Source organism: Anabrus simplex, chromosome 10, assembly GCF_040414725.1.
Source record: "Anabrus simplex isolate iqAnaSimp1 chromosome 10, ASM4041472v1, whole genome shotgun sequence".
NCBI lineage: Eukaryota > Metazoa > Arthropoda > Insecta > Orthoptera > Tettigoniidae > Anabrus > Anabrus simplex.
In genome coordinates this window covers 9,774,125-9,795,657 of record NC_090274.1, presented here as the reverse complement: position 1 = coordinate 9,795,657, position 21,533 = coordinate 9,774,125, and the positions used below count along the sequence as shown (strand labels likewise).

General features: G+C 44.4%; 1 protein-coding gene across 1 annotated transcript in view; it reads right to left on the bottom strand.

Annotated features, from left to right (window-relative positions):
• The window catches only part of LOC136882032 (ras-related and estrogen-regulated growth inhibitor), a 252,515-nt gene that overhangs the window by 42,849 nt on the left and 188,133 nt on the right, over positions 1-21,533 (bottom strand). The window contains exon 4 of the mRNA XM_067154536.2: positions 3,919-3,995. Coding sequence (XP_067010637.1) covers positions 3,919-3,995 — 77 coding nt within the window. The remainder of the gene's footprint in view (positions 1-3,918; positions 3,996-21,533) is intronic.

Genomic DNA, 21,533 nt, shown 5'->3' with positions numbered 1-21,533 from the left:
TGTTTTCTCATCCTCCTGTACAATTATATATTTTTGTCACATAGGAGGTTGTCTATCATGAACCGACTATGAATGTACACATCCATCACGCGGCCAGGTGTGAGCTCACTCCGTGATGAAGTGTTACGAGACGAGTTTCATTTAAATAATGCGACAAGGTGCGGCTGCTGAATTGTACACAGCCCGCTCTTCACACCGCCAGTTCGATACTCTTCCTCTGTCCCTGTCTCCTTCATGACCACCATGGCCGTAATCTGAGCAGGGATTAGGGATCACAGTAGGGACCCTCCCTTCTGAGAGGAATTTGCGACCATAAAATTAATGTTAGTATTCCCTATCGTTCCTTCAATATTGTAATATTCTATGTGGCACCGGCTGAAAAAACGTCTAGATTTAGCAGCACCGCCTACCACAGCCCTCTTCAGTTCGCCCGGGTTCTATAATTTAATAACAGGTGTCAACTTGAATTCTATTATCCGTTTCATTTAGAACATCTCTTCGTTGCCAGGAAAGTTGTCATTTACTGAATCAATTCACCGTACGTTGTTAAAATAAAAATTGAAAATCTGGGACACATACTGAAACGTCCTGAGAGGTTTGCTGGCAGTCGTGGACGAAGCAGAGAATTCTCCGATGTTTTAGTTCCGGACCCTCTGAACCTGGGAAGAGAGCTACATTAAACATTATATTTAAACGTACTAGTAATTATATCCATTTCACGTGGTATTACCTTCTCCTTTTTATCCCAATTATAATACAATGTTACATATTCTACGGCAAACGTGTATTTTATCCCTCATTATTTTCGTTTCTGCTTGTTTTATGTTTCGTATTTCCTTGTGCCACATATTCTTCAGATACATCCATTCTTTATTAATTTAATAATTTAAAAATTGGGTAGAATTCTTTCTCTCTTTCTAATTGTTTAAAATATTATCTACCCAGATATTTTACTCTGATTGCATCGGTTTTCACACAAACTTTCAATAGGTGCGCCTCTTCCATTTTTTCCGCACAAAATAAACAATAGTTGTCGTAATGTTTCTCTCTTAAACCCTTATTCTTATACAAGCTCATTAGCCACCACATCGTGCGTCTTACTTCTCTGTTTGGAAGTCCTTCCTTCTTTCTTTCTTTATTGACTTTTTTTATAATTTAACAAAATCCCAATAATGTCCTTTTAGACTTACATTGTGCCATAGTCATCTATTTCTGAGCATATTTCACTGTAATCGTTACTTTCTTGAATAATATTTATGATCTTTGTTCTGCATGTTTGAGTGCCTAACTTGGGCAGCTGATTAAGTGGGAACGGCGCTAGATACCAAATATTTCTTTCAAATTATCAGTGTGATCAACCCTCTGACGCCCATATACCCAGATCACGTTGTTCCCGACTAATCTAAAGACATGTCATTAAAAGAAAGCACGTTTGTATCTCTAAATGTTAAATATCCAGGATAAAGTTAAATAAACCGTTTAGGCCAAACTATGGCGAATAAAATGCATTTATTAGTGTCTATAACTGTTTATTTTGATCGTTAGCGCCAATTTTACGATAAATGCGTTCTTAATCGTTTAACGTGTTAATCGATATATCTCGTAGTGATATTCCTCCATCATGCCCTGTGAGGTTACGACGCATCCTGACTGAAACGAGGCAAAAGTTTACACTAGAAGCCATGCAAATTGCACACCAGTCAACTGTAATGTAGCTGACAGTGAGTTGTCTCTGCACAGCTTGATTAATTCACATCAGGAGAGATCAATAACAAACTGGTGCAACCAACCCGAAATTACTAACGGGTTTAGGACGAAAAAAGACCAGAGTTACGAAAATATTACACACATTGAGCTGGAAAGACTAGGGATTAAGGAGAGGAGCTCTCAGTGGAGAGATGGCTAGACAAATAAGATTGAGTGGTGTTTGCTCTAACTCAGCGATTGCACATTTTTGCAGAGGATAAGGCATACTGACGCAAAAAGAGATACTGACTTGATGATAAAAACAGGACCTGGCGCAGCTCTTTCAAGTCGACACCTTAGAGGCGACCTGCGTGTCTGTGAGGAAGGGGCATTGCATGTGATAAATTCTAGCACTAGTTAGTAAACTCACGTCCTCATCCAGCACTTTTCAGGCACAGGTAGGCTGCAGGTACCATGCCTCCTGCCAAGGGCAGTACCGAGAATCGAACCCGGGTCTCCGCAGATGGCAGTTAATAACAGTAACCGTTACGCTATGGAGACGAACAGTTCTAATGATGAAGACGACACATACACACTCAGCTGACGAGCCATCGGAATTAACGAATGAATGTTAAAGTCACCGACCAGGCCGGGAATCAAACCCGGGATCACTTGAACAAACAGCCTACACCTTAACCATTTAACCATGGAGGACGACGGTGTTCTAATCATGAATTTTGGTAGTTAGAGAAAAGCACTTTTTCTCTATGTTCAGGGTGCTTTGGTAAGCCACCTCTATGTTTTCCTCTCTTTTCTTTTCTCTGGCCCCTCTATCTACTGTAGATCGTTTGATTGGATCGACGTACCAGGGTATATATACTTACACACACAGCTCATTATTATCATTATTATTATCATCGCAAATTTAGGAGGAATTACAGCTCATAATCTTAATGAGAAACCAGCTTGGCGTAATAGGATAAATCAATTAAGGCAAACTCCATGACCAAGACTACATACAATAAAAGCTTATGCATAGCAGCAGCAAAATTAAGACATTAAAAACCAGGTCAAATAGTCTGAAATACCAGGGTCGAGTCATAAGTCATGGCAACTACTTTCATTTCTCGCGAACAGGAGACAACACGGAAAATCTAAGATGTGAATTTGGAAATATAGGACATGTACTTATACAAAGTGCCTAAAGACAAATTCTGACTTCAGGAGATTCTCGTAGGAAAGTGACAGAACACAGGCCATTGATAAACACTGTTTTATTATGGTATAGACAGCAAAAACACACGACTGCGTACAAAGGACAAATCACCACTGGTTACAGACCTTCGAAATAAACACTGATTGATCACCATTATGCGTACATCTTTGTCCATGGACACTGGACGGCCTGGGCGAGGCAAATCGGCAGTTGATACTCTACCCCGTCTGAACGTCTCCGTCTCCACCCACCTCGCCACTGTTCTATAGGGCATAACAAGCACAGCTAATGCTTCCCGCAGGTCTGCATGGCTTTGGCGTGCATTTCTTACGATTTCTTACGATCGTTGCTCCTGCTTGTTGACTTCCATTTTGTGACACACTCACTCGCACACTGAACTTGGACTCGACCTTCGTAACTTATGCCAGTGAAATCATTTTTAGAACTACTAACACATGTGAAACAGACAAAACTCTTAAGACAGAAAGAAGAATAATTCCGACATGCTTAAATAAACAATGTCAACTTAATGGGCAATATCATCATATAAAAAAAGTTTATAACGAAACCGAATCGGTATTGAGCACTATTAGGGATAAACGTACATCATTCTTTGGACATGTTATCAGAACACCTGACACAAGAATTAGTGAAAGCACAATTGAAAAAAATTATGCAATAGCAAGACCAAGATTTAATGGATTACGCAAATTACGGATGATATTAAAGAAGTCCAAACAACAACAGACGATCTTAGGAACAAAACTGACAAAGTTAAGATACTTCAAGACACACACGCCAAGCTACATACCGAGATTAATGAAAGGTCTAATAGGAGGGTGTTTTCAATTGAAGAAATGGAGGCAGTGTCTCTCAGAATGAAGAAATATTCGGCTGACCGGAAATCAAAAAAAAAAATCCTGTGTACAATTGACTACACTGGTCCAATGTAGGGCATAAAATGTACAATAAATAAAATAATTAGCGCTGGGGTTTGTTGTAAAGAATCTACTCACCGCACATTTGGACGTGTCGAGGATCTCCACCTCAGTTGTTACATTGTCGAAGGTGACGTTGTGTCGGTACAGGAAATCTGGAAACAAGACGAAATAATATTAATAATAATAATAATAATAATAATGATAATAATAATAATAGTAGGTTATAAGACAAACTTAATCGAGCAGCAAGTGTCGACTAGCCCGCTCTACAGTTATGCAGGGTGAGTTGCATACATGTTAGGAGTTCCAATAGGCCGTATCCCTAATATTTTATGCAAGTGGCGAGTAGCCCCCTCTACAGTTATGCAAGATGAGTTGCATAGATGTTAGGAGTTCTAATGTGCCGTATCCCTAATATTTATGCAAGTGGCGTCTAGCCCGCTCTCCAGCTATGCAGCGTGTGTTGTATAAATGTTAGGAGTTCTAATGTGCAGTATCCCTAATATGCAAGTGGCGTCTAGCCCGCTCTACAGTTATGCAGGGTGAGTTGCATACATGTTAGGAGTTCTATTAGGCCGTATCCCTAATATTTATGCAAGTGGCGTCTAGCCCGCTCTACAGTTATGCAGAGTGTGTTGTATGAATGTTAGGGGTTATAATAGGCGGTATCCCTAATATTTATGGAAGTGGCAGCTAGCCCGCTCTACAGTTATGCAGGATGTGTTCTATAAATGTTAGGGGTTCTAACAGGCCGTATCCCTAATATTTATGCAAGTGGCGGCTAGCCCGCTCTACAGCTGAGCAGTGTGTGTTATATAAATGTTAGGAGTTCTAATAGTCCATATCCCTAATATTTATGCAAGTGGTGGCTAGCCCGCTCTACAGCTATGCAGTGTGTGTTATATAAATGTTAGGTGTCCTAATAGGCCTTATCCTTAATATATGCTAGTGGTGCCTAGCCCGCTCTACAGTTATGCAGGATGTGTTATATAAATGTTAGGGGTTCTAACAGGCCGTATCCCTAATATTTATGCAAGTGGCGGCTAGCCCGCTCTACAGCTGAGCAGGGTGTGTTGTATAAATGTTAGGAGTTCTAATAGTCCATATCCCTAATATTTATGCAAGTGGTGGCTAGCCCGCTCTACAGCTATGCAGGGTGTGCTGTATAAATGTTAGGAGTCCTAATAGGCCTTATCCCTAATATTTATGCTAGTGGTGCCTAGCCCGCTCTACAGCTATGCAGTGTGTGTTATATAAATGTTAGGTGTCCTAATAGGCCTTATCCCTAATATATGCTAGTGGTGCCTAGCCCGCTCTACAGCTATGCAGGGTGTGTTATATAAATGTTAGGAGTTCTAATAGGCCTATCCCTAATCTTCATAGAAATCGCATTGCAAAAGCATTGTGCCGGTTAGAAGATACTCGCTAACTTACTGGTACTTACATTCTCAGTTACGGCGTTGAGACGCCATACTGGCTGTTTCCATGCCAATTTCCACGTTTTGTTTCACTCCACCAGATGGCAGGAAGAAATGTATTCTATTGGGCAACCTGTTGTTGAGCTTTTTCACCCCGTTCAACTTCTCAGTTCAGAATTAAACTCCTTCAAGTAGCCGGGAAACGAGCCCAGGACCTCTACACAACGGAGCCGGCTAAGAGGCGTATCGATGTCTTCCAATTTCTCGCATTTTATGAGCCTAACTATTCTTTTCTTGATACGTCCCTTTCGGTTTATCGGAATTCTTTATCTCTTCTGAGGATGAAGTGCATGTCGTAAGAGGCTACTAAGAGGGGAGCAGTACTCGCTCTCTCTCATCTTCTAAGCCCAAAAACAATCCCATGATTCTACGCTTTTCCGTGTAGCGAACACAACGTACGAGAGCTAATTTTTAAATGTCTTTCTTTGGTAACCTTAAGGGAATAGGGCCGTCTCCATGCTATAGGGGTAAAGGGTTCGATTTCTGGTCGGGTCAGGGATTTGAGGACTGATTCGAGGTCCATTCTGCCTACGTGATTACAATTGAGGAGCTATCTGACGGTGAGATAGCGGCCCTGCTCAAGAAAGCCAAGAATAACGACCGAGAGGATTCGTCGTGCTGACCACATGAAACCTGATAATCTGCAGGTCTTCGTCCTGAGCATCGGTTGCTTGGTACGCTATGAGAAAAAAAATGAACTGTATGCTTGTTTCCAGAATTGTTAAATATCATCAATATTATCCGACAAGGGTGAAGGAGTTCCGCCTCTTCTAATAAGGAATAGAAGGGCTATGAGAGGGCACGCTCTCCTCACCCTCTTAAAGCTAAGAACCTCCGCGGTCGCATCAGAAGAGGAGTTGACCAAGTCTGAGACTTGCCCTAAATGGACGTCAGTGACCTGGTGCTCGTTTTCCTAGACCTCTGAAGAAACAGCATTCCCAGATAATTCCATACACCACTACTACAAACCTCATTACCGGTAATGGAGGTGGCCTACATCGGGGACCGAACCTACATACCTCTAGCTACTTCCGGAAGTGTTCTGGCCCAGTTTGCTCTCACTCATACACACCCCCACGTGAAGAAGCCACTTTATTCCCTTCTGCTTCTCTCAAGCACTGTGAGAACGTGAACAACCAGCTACTGTCAGTGATGAATTGTGGTAAATCAGCTCCGCGCTAGTGACAAATCGAATATGATAATTTGAGCTGTGTTTTCAGATGGTCGATAGCAATTGGACTTGAAACGTCTCAAAAATCGGTATGCGGTGTACCTCTGATTGCCGACGATGCAATGTATTATGTGTACCGAATATTTCTTAATAATTCGTAAAGTATAAGAGATAACATGCGCTGTTCGAAAGAGGGAGGTTCAAAGTATAACACTGCTTCCTTCACACCTGATGATCATTAAACCTTGAGCAGACCCCCTGGTGTTATTCGCGAGGAGTAGGTTATGTGCCGACACCGGGTTTCACCCTCTCCCTTCCTCCTATCATGTACCACATTATTTATCTCAATAACTCCTCTGATGAGGTTGACGTCAGGAAGGGCATCTGGTCATAAAATCGTGACACACACCGGTTAGGGTCGCAGCTGTGAGCTTGCCTTCGGGAGATAGTTGGTTGGAACCCCGCTGTCGGCAGCCATGAATATGGTTTTGCATGATTTTCCATTTTCACACCAAGCAAATGCTGGGACTGTACCTTAATTAAGGCCACGGCTGCTTCGTTCGCACTCCTAGCCCGACGGACGAATCACCATCAACAGCGTCATCTATGAGCACTGCGGAGAAGTTTGGAATTTAAACCTCCACCTGCTTGCCAACATTCTGATGGTGAAAATATTTTCAATCAACAGGATTCGAACCAAGGTACTTACCGATTGTATATAATATTGCAAATGTCCATGAATCTACCATAATAATTACCCTATTTAACTGTTTTCACGCTTCAACCTTTTGTTTATATCCACTGTTGATTTTATTCTAGATGAATTATTGTTTGTGTACGTGCCATCTGTTTTCTATTTAATAATAATAATAATAATGTCATTTGATTTACGTCGCACTAACTACGTTTACGGTTTTCGGAGACGCACCGAGCTGCCGCGATTTCGTCCCCCAGAAGTTATTTTACCGATACGAGGCTGACGAATTTGAGCACGTTCAAATACCACCGGACTGAGCCAGGATCGAATCCGCTACGTTGGGGAGAGAAGGCCACCGCCTCAACTATCCGAGCCACTGAGTCCAGCGTTTTATATTCCTTTGGTAAGCTTTGTCGAGAGGCAGCTCTGAATTCAAGGAAGCAATTGAAAAGCAAGGAACCTTAAAATTTTCCTCTCGCATGTTCTGAACATTTCTTGTATCTTTCCCGTCATTGTCCATGCTTCTGCGCCATACCTTTACCACTATGAGTCTTATTCACAGGCATAGACTTTCGAAATATACTGGGGGTACTCTCCATTTTTAAAATGCTACAACCAAATACTAGACAGTGTGTCGATCACAATAAATTGTGGCAAGTACTCAAGACTATGGGAGTACCAGATCATCTTATTTGCCTTATGAGAAATCTCTACTCTGATCAGGAAGCTACGGTGAGAACCCTACATGGAACAACTGAATGGGTCAAGATTGAGAAAGGTGTACATCAAGGCTGCATATTGTCACCTTACTTATTCAACTTATATGCAGAGTATGTGATGAGGAATGCCAAATTAGATGAAACAGAAACTGGAGCTAAAATTGGTGGGATACATATAAATAACCTTAGATATGCTGATGACACCACCCTGTTGGCAGAAAGTGAAGAACAACTCAAGTATCTACTAATGAAGGTGAAAGAAGAAAGTGCAAAAGCTGGACTAAGGTTGAATGTCAAGAAAACAAAGATCATGGCAACTAAACCTATCACCTCCTGGCATATAAATGGTGAAACAATGGAGGTTGTTCCTAGTTTCATCTATTTGGGCTCCAAAATAACTGCTGATGGCGATTGCAGCCATGAAATTAAGAGACGCTTGCTCCTTCGGAGGAAGGCAAAGGCCAACCTTGATAACGTTTTCAAGAGTAGAGACGTAACTTTAAGAACGAAGATTCGTATAGTGAAGGCTATGGTCTTCCCAGTAACAATGTACGAAAGCGAAACCTCGACAGTAAGAAAGGCTGAGCGCAGAAGAATAGACGCATTTGAACTATGGTGTTGGAGAAAACTCCTTAGAGTTCCGTGGACTGCGAAGAGGTCTAATAAGTCCATATTACAGGAAATCAACCCAGGCTGTTCACTGGGAGGTGAAAAACTAAAGTACTTCGGTCATATTATGAGAAAACATGATTCACTGGAAAAGACCTTACTGCTGGGGAAGACTGATGGTAACAGGAGAAGAGGGCGACAACGGATGAGGTGGATTGATGACATCAAGGAAGCCACGGCTCTCAATTTAGAAAGACTTCGGAAAATAGTATACGACAGGAAGAAATGGCGCACTTTGGTCTATGGGGTCACGGAGAGTCGAAAGCGACTAAACGACTAACAACAACAACAACAACAACAACAACAACAACAACACTTCTGAACCAAACAGGCTATTTCAGTTGTTACAAAAAGTTGTTAAAAGTGATGAAGTAGTAAGGATGTAAAGGAGAGGGCTTGTAAGTCTGTGTTGAGACTCCAGGTAGTGTATGGCTCCCTCACCAAGATTACTTGATCTGAGAATTGGAAAATATCCCAAGAAGAGCAGCTCAATTTGTTCGAGGTGATTTCCGGCAAAAGAGTAGCGTTACGAAAATCTTGCAAATTTCGGGCTGCGAAGACTTGGAAGTAAGGACACGAGCTATTCGACTAAGTGGTATGTTCCGAGCTGTCAGTGGAAAGATCTCATGGAATGACATTAGTAGACAAATAAGCTTGAATGAAGCTTTTAAAATTTGGAAAGGTTAGAAGATGAAATTAAAGTTGAAATTCAAGAGGACAAATTGGGGCAAATATTCGCTTATAGGCCGAGAAGTAAGAGATTGGAATAATTTATCAATGGAAATAAAAACCAAACCCCAGGGCGCAACAGCCCCGAAGGCCTGCAGATTACGAAGCGTCGTGTGGTCAGCACGACGAATCCTCTCGGCCGTTATTCTTAATTGTCTATACCGGGGCCGCTATCTCACCGTCAAATAGCTCCTCAGATCCAGGTAAAAATCCCTGACCTGGGCGGGAATCGAACCGGGGGACTTCGGGTGAGAGGCAGGCACGCTACTCCTACACCACAGGGTCGGCTATCAAGGGAAATACTCGATATAAATTTCCAAGTTCTTTGGAAACGTTTAAGAACAGGCTAGGTAAACAGTTGGTAGGGATTATGCTACCTGGGAGATAGATAGATAGATAGATAGATAGATAGATTGATTGATTGATTGATTGATTGATTGATTGCAAAGCTCCCCCGAGGTCGGCGCCTATGGTCTTATTACAGTCTTGTCCAGCTGCATCTTAAAACGCTGAGATATTCAACAGCGTGTATTAGCATCTATCACCAGCTGCAATTCTCCACATCGTTTCTCACAAAACTGTCTAGGCCTACTTTACGAAACTTGTTAATATTTCCACTAACCGCAACACCAAAATACCTCACTAGGCAGACATTAAATGACACCAGATTTGGTGGGCAAACCTCTAAAATGGCAACCCTATAGCCGTCCGGCTCACGTGAGAAAATCAGTGAGATACAAAGAAGGACTCGATATTGACTATATTGAAAGTTGGACGGTTCGCAGCCACTAATGGAGCTATGTATAGGATATCACAAGCCTCGAGGACTTCATAACAACAATAAAACTTTACGACAAAGCTTTATTCGTGCTCTGTCGTTTCTACACTCAACAGGGTCAGATTACATTTGCGTCCGTTTAAGGGATCTAATTGGCAGTGAATAAAACGAGGTCAACGCACCCTCACGGGAGCCCCGCGAACAATAACCCATGTTGGGCGGGCGACACACCGAGCGCTAAGGTCGCCGCGACAAATGTTTCTAGCGGAACTCAAAATATTAGCGGGTATGAAAGTGATTTTCAAATCAAATGTAACACAAGAATTCACTCCTTCCCACTGACATGTTTCGCCAATAACAAGGAGTTTCCTTTTTTTATGAAAGGACAGAATATATGTAATACTGAGAGATAAAACATGGGGAGGATTAAGAGGGCAGAGAAATTCAAATACTTGGGAGAATGGATCCATCCCAATGGACTGGATAAAGAGGCAAACATGGCAAGAGCCAGAAAAATAGACCTGACCTAGAAGCTAACACAGAACAGGTATAACAAACGGACAATATCTTACACGGCCAACGACCGACATTATAAGTTCGTCCGTTCGTAATCGGTTTACTCTCCAGGGTCGGTTTTTCCCTCGGACTCAGCGAGGGATCCCAGCTCTACCGCCTCAAGAGCAGTGTCCTAGAGCTTCAGACTCTGGGTCGGGGGATACAACTGGGGAGGATGACCAGTACCCCGCCAAGGCGGCCTCACCTGCTATGCTGAACAGGGGCCTTGTGGGGGGATGGGAAAGTTTGGAAGGGATAGACAAGGAAGAGGGAAGGAAGCGGCCGTGGCCTTAAGTTAGGTACCATCCCGGCATTTGCCTGGAGGAGAAGTGGGAGACCACGGAAAACCACTTCCAGGATGGTTGAGGAGGGAATCGATCTCACCTCTACTCAGTTGACCTCACGAGGCTGAGTGGACCCCTTTCCAGCCCTCGTACCACTTTTCAAATTTCATGGCAGAGCCGGGAATCGAACCCGGACCTCCGGGGGTGGCAGATAATCACACTAACCACTACACCACAGAGGCGGACGACATTATAAGTCAGTAATAAAACCGGAAGGATTGTACACTTCAGAGTATCTTATTTTAAAATTTAAATTAATGGAGCTGCAAGAACTCGAGAAGAAGATAAGGGGAAATGAGGAGCTGTACAAATACATTGAAAAAATCACGGACACACTGGGGAAACGAAGGCTGAAGTTTTACGGACAAGGTGAAGAGGAATGCAGAAGAAGTTCAAATCAAACTAGAGATGAAGAATAGAAGAGAGTTCGGAACAAGAGCCGACAATCTAAAATCATCTGAAGACAAACCACTAAAAAAGGAGACCCAGACAAATCATTTCCGAAGCGGAAGCGAAAGAATGAAGAGGTTTTGGGAAGGGAAGAGAAGAAGGGCCAAGAACTTTTACGTTCCATGCTGGCAAAAATTGGCCAAATTCGGAAAAAACAAACAAAAAGAACTCATTGTCAACGGAAGTTAACCTGTAGGCGCAGCATCTTTCGCGACCAAGGCTTGCTGTAACGACTAATGTGGCGTGACTTCCGTAACACATTTTGTCGCGTTACAGGCATTTTCGGATGACTCCCACCCATAAGGCATATTCATCTTTAAAAAAGTGACTTTTCTGAGTTATAAATTACGTTTGGTAGTCGATAATTTTACGCAGATCGCTCGAGAACATCTATTCACTAATTCCCAGGAAATAAAAAAAAATACAACGCACGAGCTGTGTTCCTGGCGGAAATGAAGTAGACTGAATTAAATGCAACAGGAATATTTTGTGTGCGAGAGCTCCCCAGCCACTGATCGACTCCGTTGAAGTCCACCTTCTTGCGCTCCATGGCGTTCCACTGCACACTTCTCTCCATCCTCCTGAACGCGTCTACGGTAAATTGCGATCCCTTTAGAATGAAGACATTTGGACAGTTTCCTGAGGAAAGCAATACACAGTCTACGAGGAGCAGTGTTGCCAGGTCTCCCGAAATTTCAGGAGATCTCCCGATTTTTTGCAACACGCCAGAAAACCTGAATAAAATAAAAGAAATCTCCAGAAATTTCTTCTAATCCAATTTTAAGGTAAATTAATAATAATGATTAAGGCGGGCATAATATATTTGTGTCAAAAAACTCTCCTCTTCTCACTGCGTGACGTTCTGTCTACAACATCACTTGTTAGGTATTTCCCCGCATTCATGTTAGGCTCGAATTACGTAAGCTCTCCCCTCTTATTTTTTTGCGAGTGGCTTTACGTTGCACCGACACAGATAGGGTAGGAACGGCCTAGGTGTTGGAAAGAAGCGGTCGTGGCCTTAATTAAGGTACAGCCCTAGCATTTGCCTGGTGTGAAAATAGGAAACCACGGAAAACCATCTTCATGGCTGCCGACAGTGGGATTCGTACCCAGTATCTCCCGGATGCAAGGTCACAGCCGCGCGCCTTTAACCGCACGGCCAACTCGCCCGGTTCCCCTCTCATTTATCTCAAAATAAGAGATATTATTATTCGAAGGTAAATCATCCGCATATAGAATACAAAATCTACGTCCTGTTACGACTTCAAAATTGGCGCACAGTTTCTACGCCTGATGAATAACTACATCTACAAGAAGACTGGGGAGAAGAAGAAGAATCATAGAGTAGCCAGAGAGTACAGGTGACTATTGCATTCTTTAATTTAGTTAGGCTTATATAATAACATTTCATTGCTCGAGAAGTAGTCCTTCGTTTCAGAGGGTCCCGGGTTCGATTCCCGGCCGGATAGGGGATTTTAACCTTAATTGGTTAATTCCAGTGGCCCGGGGGCTGGGTGTTTGTGCTGCCTTCAACATCCCTGCAACTCACACACCACACATAACACTATCCTCCACCACATTAACACGCAGTTACCTACAAATGGCAGATGGGAGGGTCTCCCTTACAAGGGCTGCACTCGGCTAGAAATAGCCATACCACCCAGCTCAAGGATGGATGGATGAACGACAACATCAGGTAGATATGTAACGCTGTGGCGAGACGTGAAGCGGCTGTTGAGGTGTTCGCATCATAAAATTATCGCGAGGCAGTGTTGAGCTCCAGGCGCTGCCTGGTGCAAGGAACTCAGGTCAGCTCCAGTCGGGAAGCTAACCCAGCTACTTCACTTCGCAGTCTTTACCAGCGAATTCTGCTGCTACGGATACTCTGCCCAACAGCAGTCACACGACCACCATCCTACAACTTGCGATCCTGAGTTCGACACTCGGCTACTGATAACCCAAAAAGTGAACTCATATTCTTCGAAAATATCTGGCAATACCCGGAATCGAACCTGATTTTCGGAGGAGAACAATTTATAGATTACACAACGGACGTGGACACTGACATTGCTGATACTTCCACTACAATATTGAATTGATGAGGGCTTCAAATATGTAAGGGTGAAAGAATATATAATGTAGCAACAGGGAGACGCTCTTACAGTTGAGTAATAAATAAATACGCGTTAATCTGGCTGCCTGATCAACGTACATAAAGAGTTATCAATACACCAAATATCTATGGGTGACAACACTCATACACCCGATTTCAATGAACAGGTAACTCCATTATAACAACAGTCTCATTGGTGTAAAATACCAAGTATGCACTTAATACAGGGTGTGTCTACTAACATGGTTGTGTGACCATAATTTCATAATTTCTTCCACTACTCAGCTTGGCAGCTCTGATTTCTCTTGCTTAATTCAACAATGTTGGCTTTTTAGGGATATATTTGACAATATTTCAGCTATGAACTTCGCCCACTCCCACTCCCCTGCCTGCGACGGAAAGCAAATTGTAAAAATAAAATAAAAATTCGATGGATCAAGTACTGATCCTTGTGGCACTCTACGTTTGTTTTTCACTAACTCTTATCTCCGAAAATAATTTTAAAATTTAAAAAACAAGAGTTTTAAAATAAGGTCATCCCGTGAACGATTAGCAACGTCATTCTTCTACACAATGATCTTGTAAAAGGGGAACCAGCGTGGGCTGGTAACCAAGGTTGCCCTAGCAAAGTCTGACACAGATTCGACTTACTTATGGCAGGCTCCTCCTATCCGACCTTCCTTGGTCAACACTTGTTCTCTTCCGCCCTCGATGCTGTGAAGCCTAGGGATCTTTGTGCCCCTTTCCTTTATTTTGCCGATATCTTCATTCTTCGAAGTGTCGGACCCCTTCAGTTTTCCTCCTGATTAGTGTTAGGAGAGGATGGATGTCCAGTGATACTTTACTTTTTTGTGAACTTCAGTATCATATACCTATAAAAGATGATTGCGTACAATAATTACGATGATAATAATTCACGCGGTGACCTAGTTTTAAAAATCTTCATTTAAAATAATGTTCTGACGTAAGAGTTAGTGAAAAAGAAATGCAGAGTGCCTCAAGGATCAGTAACTGACCCATCGTTATTTTATAATATATTGTTTGACATAGTTGGAGACTCACTGCTCGGAAATGGTGCGGTAGTTCCGGAGCACGTAGCCTTGGGCTGTATAGAGATGCACGTGACAAGAATCTCACCTTACTATCCACCTCTCACGGGTATCAGTGTCATCACGTGACAATGTTTAAAGAGAAGGAATGAGCCCCGGGATATAAAGGAGAAACTGTGATTTCAGACTTTCCTCTCAATGTCTGCGTAGCGTGCAACAGGTGATGGCAAAACAAATCGAAGATCTGGCGTGAACGGCTCTGAGAGTATAGCGCTGGCTTTCATAGTCCGAAGATGGCGGGTTCGATACCAGGTCAGTGCGGTGGTATCTGAAAGTGTTAAAATCCCGAGACTCCAGCCGGTAGACATTTGGAAACAACGCAGTTCGAATAGATGATACTCTAAAACGCTCCATGACATTGTCCCCTTGTGTCCCAACCTTACTGATAATTTGGCGGATTTCCTCATTGGAACGTGGTCACGTGATGGTATGTGGCCAACCCACTGTGCTTCCCCCACATTGGTCTATAGATCTGTGTTTTTGTTAGAACGAACCGTGATGCGAGACGAGTTACATACTGACTGAGAAGGGAAGTTTTCGGAACTCATCGTGCAGTTAGGAGCGCGCAACAGTGGGTTCGAACCCCACTGTCGGCAGCCCTGAAGATGATTTTCCGTGGTTTCTCATTTTCACACCAAGCAAATGCTGGGGCTGTACCTTAATGAAGGCTACGGACGCTTCTTCGCACTCTTAGCCCTTTCCGGGCCCATCGACATCTGTCTCGGTGGGACGTATAGCAAAATAAATAATAAATAAATAAATAAATTTAAAAAATTAAAAAAATAGTGAAATAAATAAACTGTGAAATACTCTGCGATTTACTGTGCAGTCCGCCGCCTAGTCGCCATGATCGTTAAAGCGCCAAGTCCATATGGTCTGACAGCCGGATCGAGTCCCGTTGGATCGAAATAAGTTTCACCATCAGAATGTTGGCCGGCGGGCTAAAGTGCAGTTCGCTGTTGGTGGTGATTTATCCGTCGAATGGAGACGTTAAGCCTTGTGCAGGCCCCTTGGTGCAATTAGACAGGAGTAGGCTACGTGCCGGCATCGGATTTCACCCTCTCCCATTCTACTGTCATATATCACGTCATTTATTTAATCTCATTAACTCCTCTGATAAGGTTGGCGTTAGGAAGGGCATCCGATTGTAAAAACTCGCAACGAAGATTCATCTCCCTGCATACCCCACCCAGGTGGACAACGGGACAAGCGTTCGACACACTCAGCCGGCTTTACCATGCATAACATTATTTTTATATATCTGAAGAAACTTGACTGTGTCCTTAATTTGATTATTTAATAAGTTACTATACTTACTGTCAAAATTAGAGAACAGTAGACTGTACAGTATCTTCGAGGCTCTGCCACGAAATTTGAAAAGTGGTACGAGGGCTCGAACGGGGTCCACTCAGCCTCGGGAGGTCAATTGACTAGAGGGAGGTTCGATTCCCACCTCAGCCATCCTCGAAGTGGTTTTGCGTGGTTTCCCACTTGTCTTCCAGGCAAATGTCGGGATGATATGTAACTTAAGTCCACGGCCGCTTCCTTCCCTCTTCCTTGTCTATCTCCTCCAATATTCCCATCCCCCTCACATGTACCCTGTTCAGCATAGCAGGTGAGGCCGCCTGGGCGAGTAACTGGTCGTCCTCCCCAGTTGTATCCCCCGACTCAAAGTCTCACGGATTAGGAAGGAAGGACAAAAAGAAAGAAGAAAGGAAGGAAGAAATTAAGAAAGGAGGAAATGAAGGAAGAAAGTATGGAAAGGAAGGAACGCAAGGAGGACAGAAGACACGAACTTGCGTTATTTTGTATCAAGTTAGGAGAGAGCACCAAGGTGCGTGGTAAACGCGTGACAGGACGCGCCACTTCCGTTCTATAATGCACTGGACATCAATTTCGCTGTTCACGACACACACAGCACTGCTGACTGATTCCACTTCTGTCATTGTTTGTTAGCAGCATTGGCTTCTCCCACCACATTACCATAGCGTGTACATGGCATTTGCAACTTCAATATGATGCACGTCTTATGGCTGGGGGGCATCTGAAAATTTGAGTTATGAAAGTTAGTGTGAAGGAAGTGTAACCCTAGCAACCGTGCAGGCTGTGGCGTAAGGTATGGATGGATGGCCAGACAATGGTACCTAGCAACCGTGCAGGCTGTAATGTGAGGTATGGATGGATGGTCACACAATGTTACCTAGCAACCGTGCAGGCTGTAATGTGAGGTATGGATGGATGGTCAGACAATATTACCTAGCAACCGTGCAGGCTGTGATGAAAGCTACGAATGGATGGTCAGACAATGTTACCTAGCAACCGTGCAGGCTGTGATGAAAGCTACGAATGGATGGTCAGACAATGTTACCTAGCAACCGTGCAGGCTGTGATGTGAGGTACGGATGGATGGTCAGACAATATTACCTAGCAACCGTGCAGGCTGTGATGTGAGGTATGGATGGATGGTTGGACAATATTACCTAGCAACCGTGCAGGCTGTGATGTGAGGTATGGATGGATGGTCAGACAATATTACCTAGCAACCGTGCAGGCTGTGATGTGAGGTATGGATGGATGGTCAGACAATGTTACCTAGCAACCGTGCAGGCTGTGATGAAAGCTACGAATGGATGGTCAGACAATGTTACCTAGCAACCGTGCAGGCTGTGATGAAAGCTACGAATGGATGGTCAGACAATGTTACCTAGCAACCGTGCAGGCTGTGATGTGAGGTATGGATGGATGGTCACACAATATTACCTAGCAACTATGCAGGCTGTGGCGTAAGGTATGGATGGATGGCCAGACAATGTTACCTAGCAACCGTGCAGGCTGTGATGTGAGGTATGGATGGATGGTCAGACAATATTACCTAGCAACCGTGCAGGCTGTGATGTGAGGTATGGATGGATGGTCAGACAATATTACCTAGCAACCGTGCAGGCTGTGATGTGAGGTATGGATGGATGGTCAGACAATATTACCTAGCAACCGTGCAGGCTGTGATGTGAGGTATGGATGGATGGCCAGACAATGTCACCTAGCAACCGTGCAGGCTGTGATGTGAGGTATGGATGAATGGTCACACAATATTACCTAGCAACCGTGCAGGCTGTAATGGATGGCCAGACAATGTTACCTAGCAACCGTGCAGGCTGTGATAAAAGCTATGGATGGATGGTCAGACAATATTGCCCGGCAACCGTGCAGGCTGTGGCGTAAGGTATGGATGGATGGCCAGACAATGTTACCTAGCAACCGTGCAGGCTGTGATGTGAGGTATGGATCGATGGTCAGAGAATGTTACCTAGCAACCATGCAGGCTGTGATGTGAGGTATGAATGGATGGTCAGAGAATGTTACCTGGCAACCGTGCAGGCTGTGATGTGAGGTATGAATGGATGGTCAGAGAATGTTACCTGGCCACCGTGCAGGCTGTGATGAAAGCTATGGATGGATGGTCAAAGAATGTTACCTGGCAACCGTGCAGGCTGTGATGAAAGCTATGGATGGATGGTCAGAGAATGTTACCTAACAACCGTGCAGGCTGTGGCGTAAGGCATGGATGGATGGTCAGAGAATGTTACCTAGCAACCGTGCAGGCTGTGATGTGAGGTATGGATGGGTGGTCAGACAATATTACCTAGCAACCGTGCAGGCTGTGGCGTAAGGTATGGATGGATGGCCAGAGAATGTTACCTGGCCACCGTGCAGGCTGTGATGAAAGCTATGGATGGATGGTCAAAGAATGTTACCTGACAACCGTGCAGGCTGTGATGAAAGCTATGGATGGGTGGTCAGAGAATGTTACCTAACAACCGTGCAGGCTGTGGCGTAAGGTATGGATGGATGGTCAGAGAATGTTACCTAACAACCGTGCAGGCTGTGATGTGAGGTATGGATGGATGGTCAGACAATGTTACCTAGCAACCGTGCAGGCTGTGGTGTAATGTATGGATGGATGGCCAGCCAATGTTACCTAGCAACCGTGCAGCCTGTGGTGTGAGGTATGGATCGATGGTCAGACAATATTACCCGGCAACCGTGCTGGCTGTGGCGTAAGGTATGGATGGATGGCCAGACAATGTTACCTAGCAACCGTGCAGGCTGTGATGTGAGGTATGGATGGATGGTCAGACAATATTACCCGTCAACCGTGCAGGCTGTGGCGTAAGGTATGGATGGATGGCCAGAAAATGTTACCTAGCAACCGTGCAGGCTGTGATGTGAGGTATGGATGGATGGTCAGACAATATTACCTAGCAACCGTGCAGGCTGTGATGTGAGGTATGGATGGATGGTCAGACAATATTACCTAGCAACCGTGCAGGCTGTGATGTGAGGTATGGATGGATGGCCAGACAATATCACCTAGCAACCGTGCAGGCTGTGATGTGAGGTATGGATGGATGGTCAGACAATATTACCTAGCAACCGTGCAGGCTGTGATGTGAGGTATGGATGGATGGTCAGAGAATGTTACCTAGCAACCATGCAGGCTGTGATGTGAGGTATGCATCGATGGTCAGACAATATTACCCGGCAACCGTGCAGGCTGTGATGAAAGCTATGGATGGATGGTCAGAGAATGTTACCTGGCAACCGTGCAGGCTGTGATGTGAGGTATAGGTAGATGGTCAGAGAATGTTACCTAGCAACCGTGCAGGCTGTGATGTGAGGTATGGATGGATGGTCAGAGAATGTTACCTAGCAACCGTGCAGGCTGTGATGTGAGGTATGGATGGATGGTCAGACAATATTACCTAGCAACCTTGCAGGCTGTGATGTGAGGTATGGATGGATGGTCAGACAATATTACCTAGCAACCGTGCAGGCTGTGATGTGAGGTATGGATGGATGGTCAGACAATATTACCTAGCAACCGTGCAGGCTGTGATGTGAGGTATGGATGGATGGCCAGACAATGTCACCTAGCAACCGTGCAGGCTGTGATGTGAGGTATGGATGGATGGTCAGACAATATTACCTAGCAACCGTGCAGGCTGTGATGTGAGGTATGGATGGATGGTCGGACAATATTACCTAGCAACCGTGCAGGCTGTGATGTGAGGTATGGATGGATGGTCAGACAATATTACCTAGCAACCGTGCAGGCTGTGATGTGAGGTATGGATGGATGGTCAGACAATGTTACCTAGCAACCGTGCAGGCTGTGATGAAAGCTACGAATGGATGGTCAGACAATGTTACCTAGCAACCGTGCAGGCTGTGATGAAAGCTACGAATGGATGGTCAGACAATGTTACCTAGCAACCGTGCAGGCTGTGATGTGAGGTATGGAGGGATGGTCACACAATATTACCTAGCAACCATGCAGGCTGTGGCGTAAGGTATGGATGGATGGCCAGACAATGTTACCTAGCAACCGTGCAGGCTGTGATGTGAGGTATGGATGGATGGTCAGACAATATTACCTAGCAACCGTGCAGGCTGTGATGTGAGGTATGGATGGATGGTCAGACAATATTACCTAGCAACCGTGCAGGCTGTGATGTGAGGTATGGATGGATGGTCAGACAATATTACCTAGCAACCGTGCAGGCTGTGATGTGAGGTATGGATGGATGGCCAGACAATGTCACCTAGCAACCGTGCAGGCTGTGATGTGAGGTATGGATGAATGGTCACACAATATTACCTAGCAACCGTGCAGGCTGTAATGGATGGTCACACAATATTACCTAGCAACCGTGCAGGCTGTGATAAAAGCTATGGATGGATGGTCAGACAATATTGCCCGGCAACCGTGCAGGCTGTGGCGTAGGGTATGGATGGATGGCCAGACAATGTTACCTAGCAACCGTGCAGGCTGTGATGTGAGGTATGGATGGATGGTCAGAGAATGTTACCTAGCAACCATGCAGGCTGTGATGTGAGGTATGAATGGATGGTCAGAGAATGTTACCTGGCAACCGTGCAGGCTGTGATGTGAGGTATGAATGGATGGTCAGAGAATGTTACCTGGCCACCGTGCAGGCTGTGATGAAAGCCATGGATGAATGGTCAAAGAATGTTACCTGGCAACCGTGCAGGCTGTGATGAAAGCTATGGATGGATGGTCAGAGAACGTTACCTAACAACCGTGCAGGCTGTGGCGTAAGGTATGGATGGATGGTCAGAGAATGTTACCTAGCAACCGTGCAGGCTGTGATGTGAGGTATGGATGGATGGTCAGACAATATTACCTAGCAACCATGCAGGCTGTGGCGTAAGGTATGGATGGTTGGCCAGAGAATGTTACCTGGCCACCGTGCAGGCTGTGATGAAAGCTATGGATGGATGGTCAAAGAATGTTACCTGGCCACCGTGCAGGCTGTGATGAAAGCTATGGATGGATGGTCAAAGAATGTTACCTGACAACCGTGCAGGCTGTGATGAAAGCTATGGATGGGTGGTCAGAGAATGTTACCTAACAACCGTGCAGGCTGTGGCGTAAGGTATGGATGAATGGTCAGAGAATGTTACCTAGCAAACGTGCAGGCTGTGATGTGAGGTATGGATGGATGGTCAGACAATGTTACCTAGCAACCGTGCAGGCTGTGGTGTAATGTATGGATGGATGGCCAGCCAATGTTACCTATAGAGCGTTCCAACCTTAAATTGCAGTACAGCAGTAATGGGATAATTCCGTCTCTTTCCTTCTCCCATGTTTTGCGGGTAGCGCTGTCCTACTCTAATGCAGCGGGTTTGCCAAATATCCGTGAATGAGAATGTTATCGATTAAAATGGGTGAATATCGTGTTATGTACAGAATTTCAAGGCGCATTTGATGCCGTTAACAAAAAAAATGTAAAAAAATAATTTAGTGTGAAAATGGTAATATAATGGAAAGTTTCGCCAAATGCAAAATCTTCATT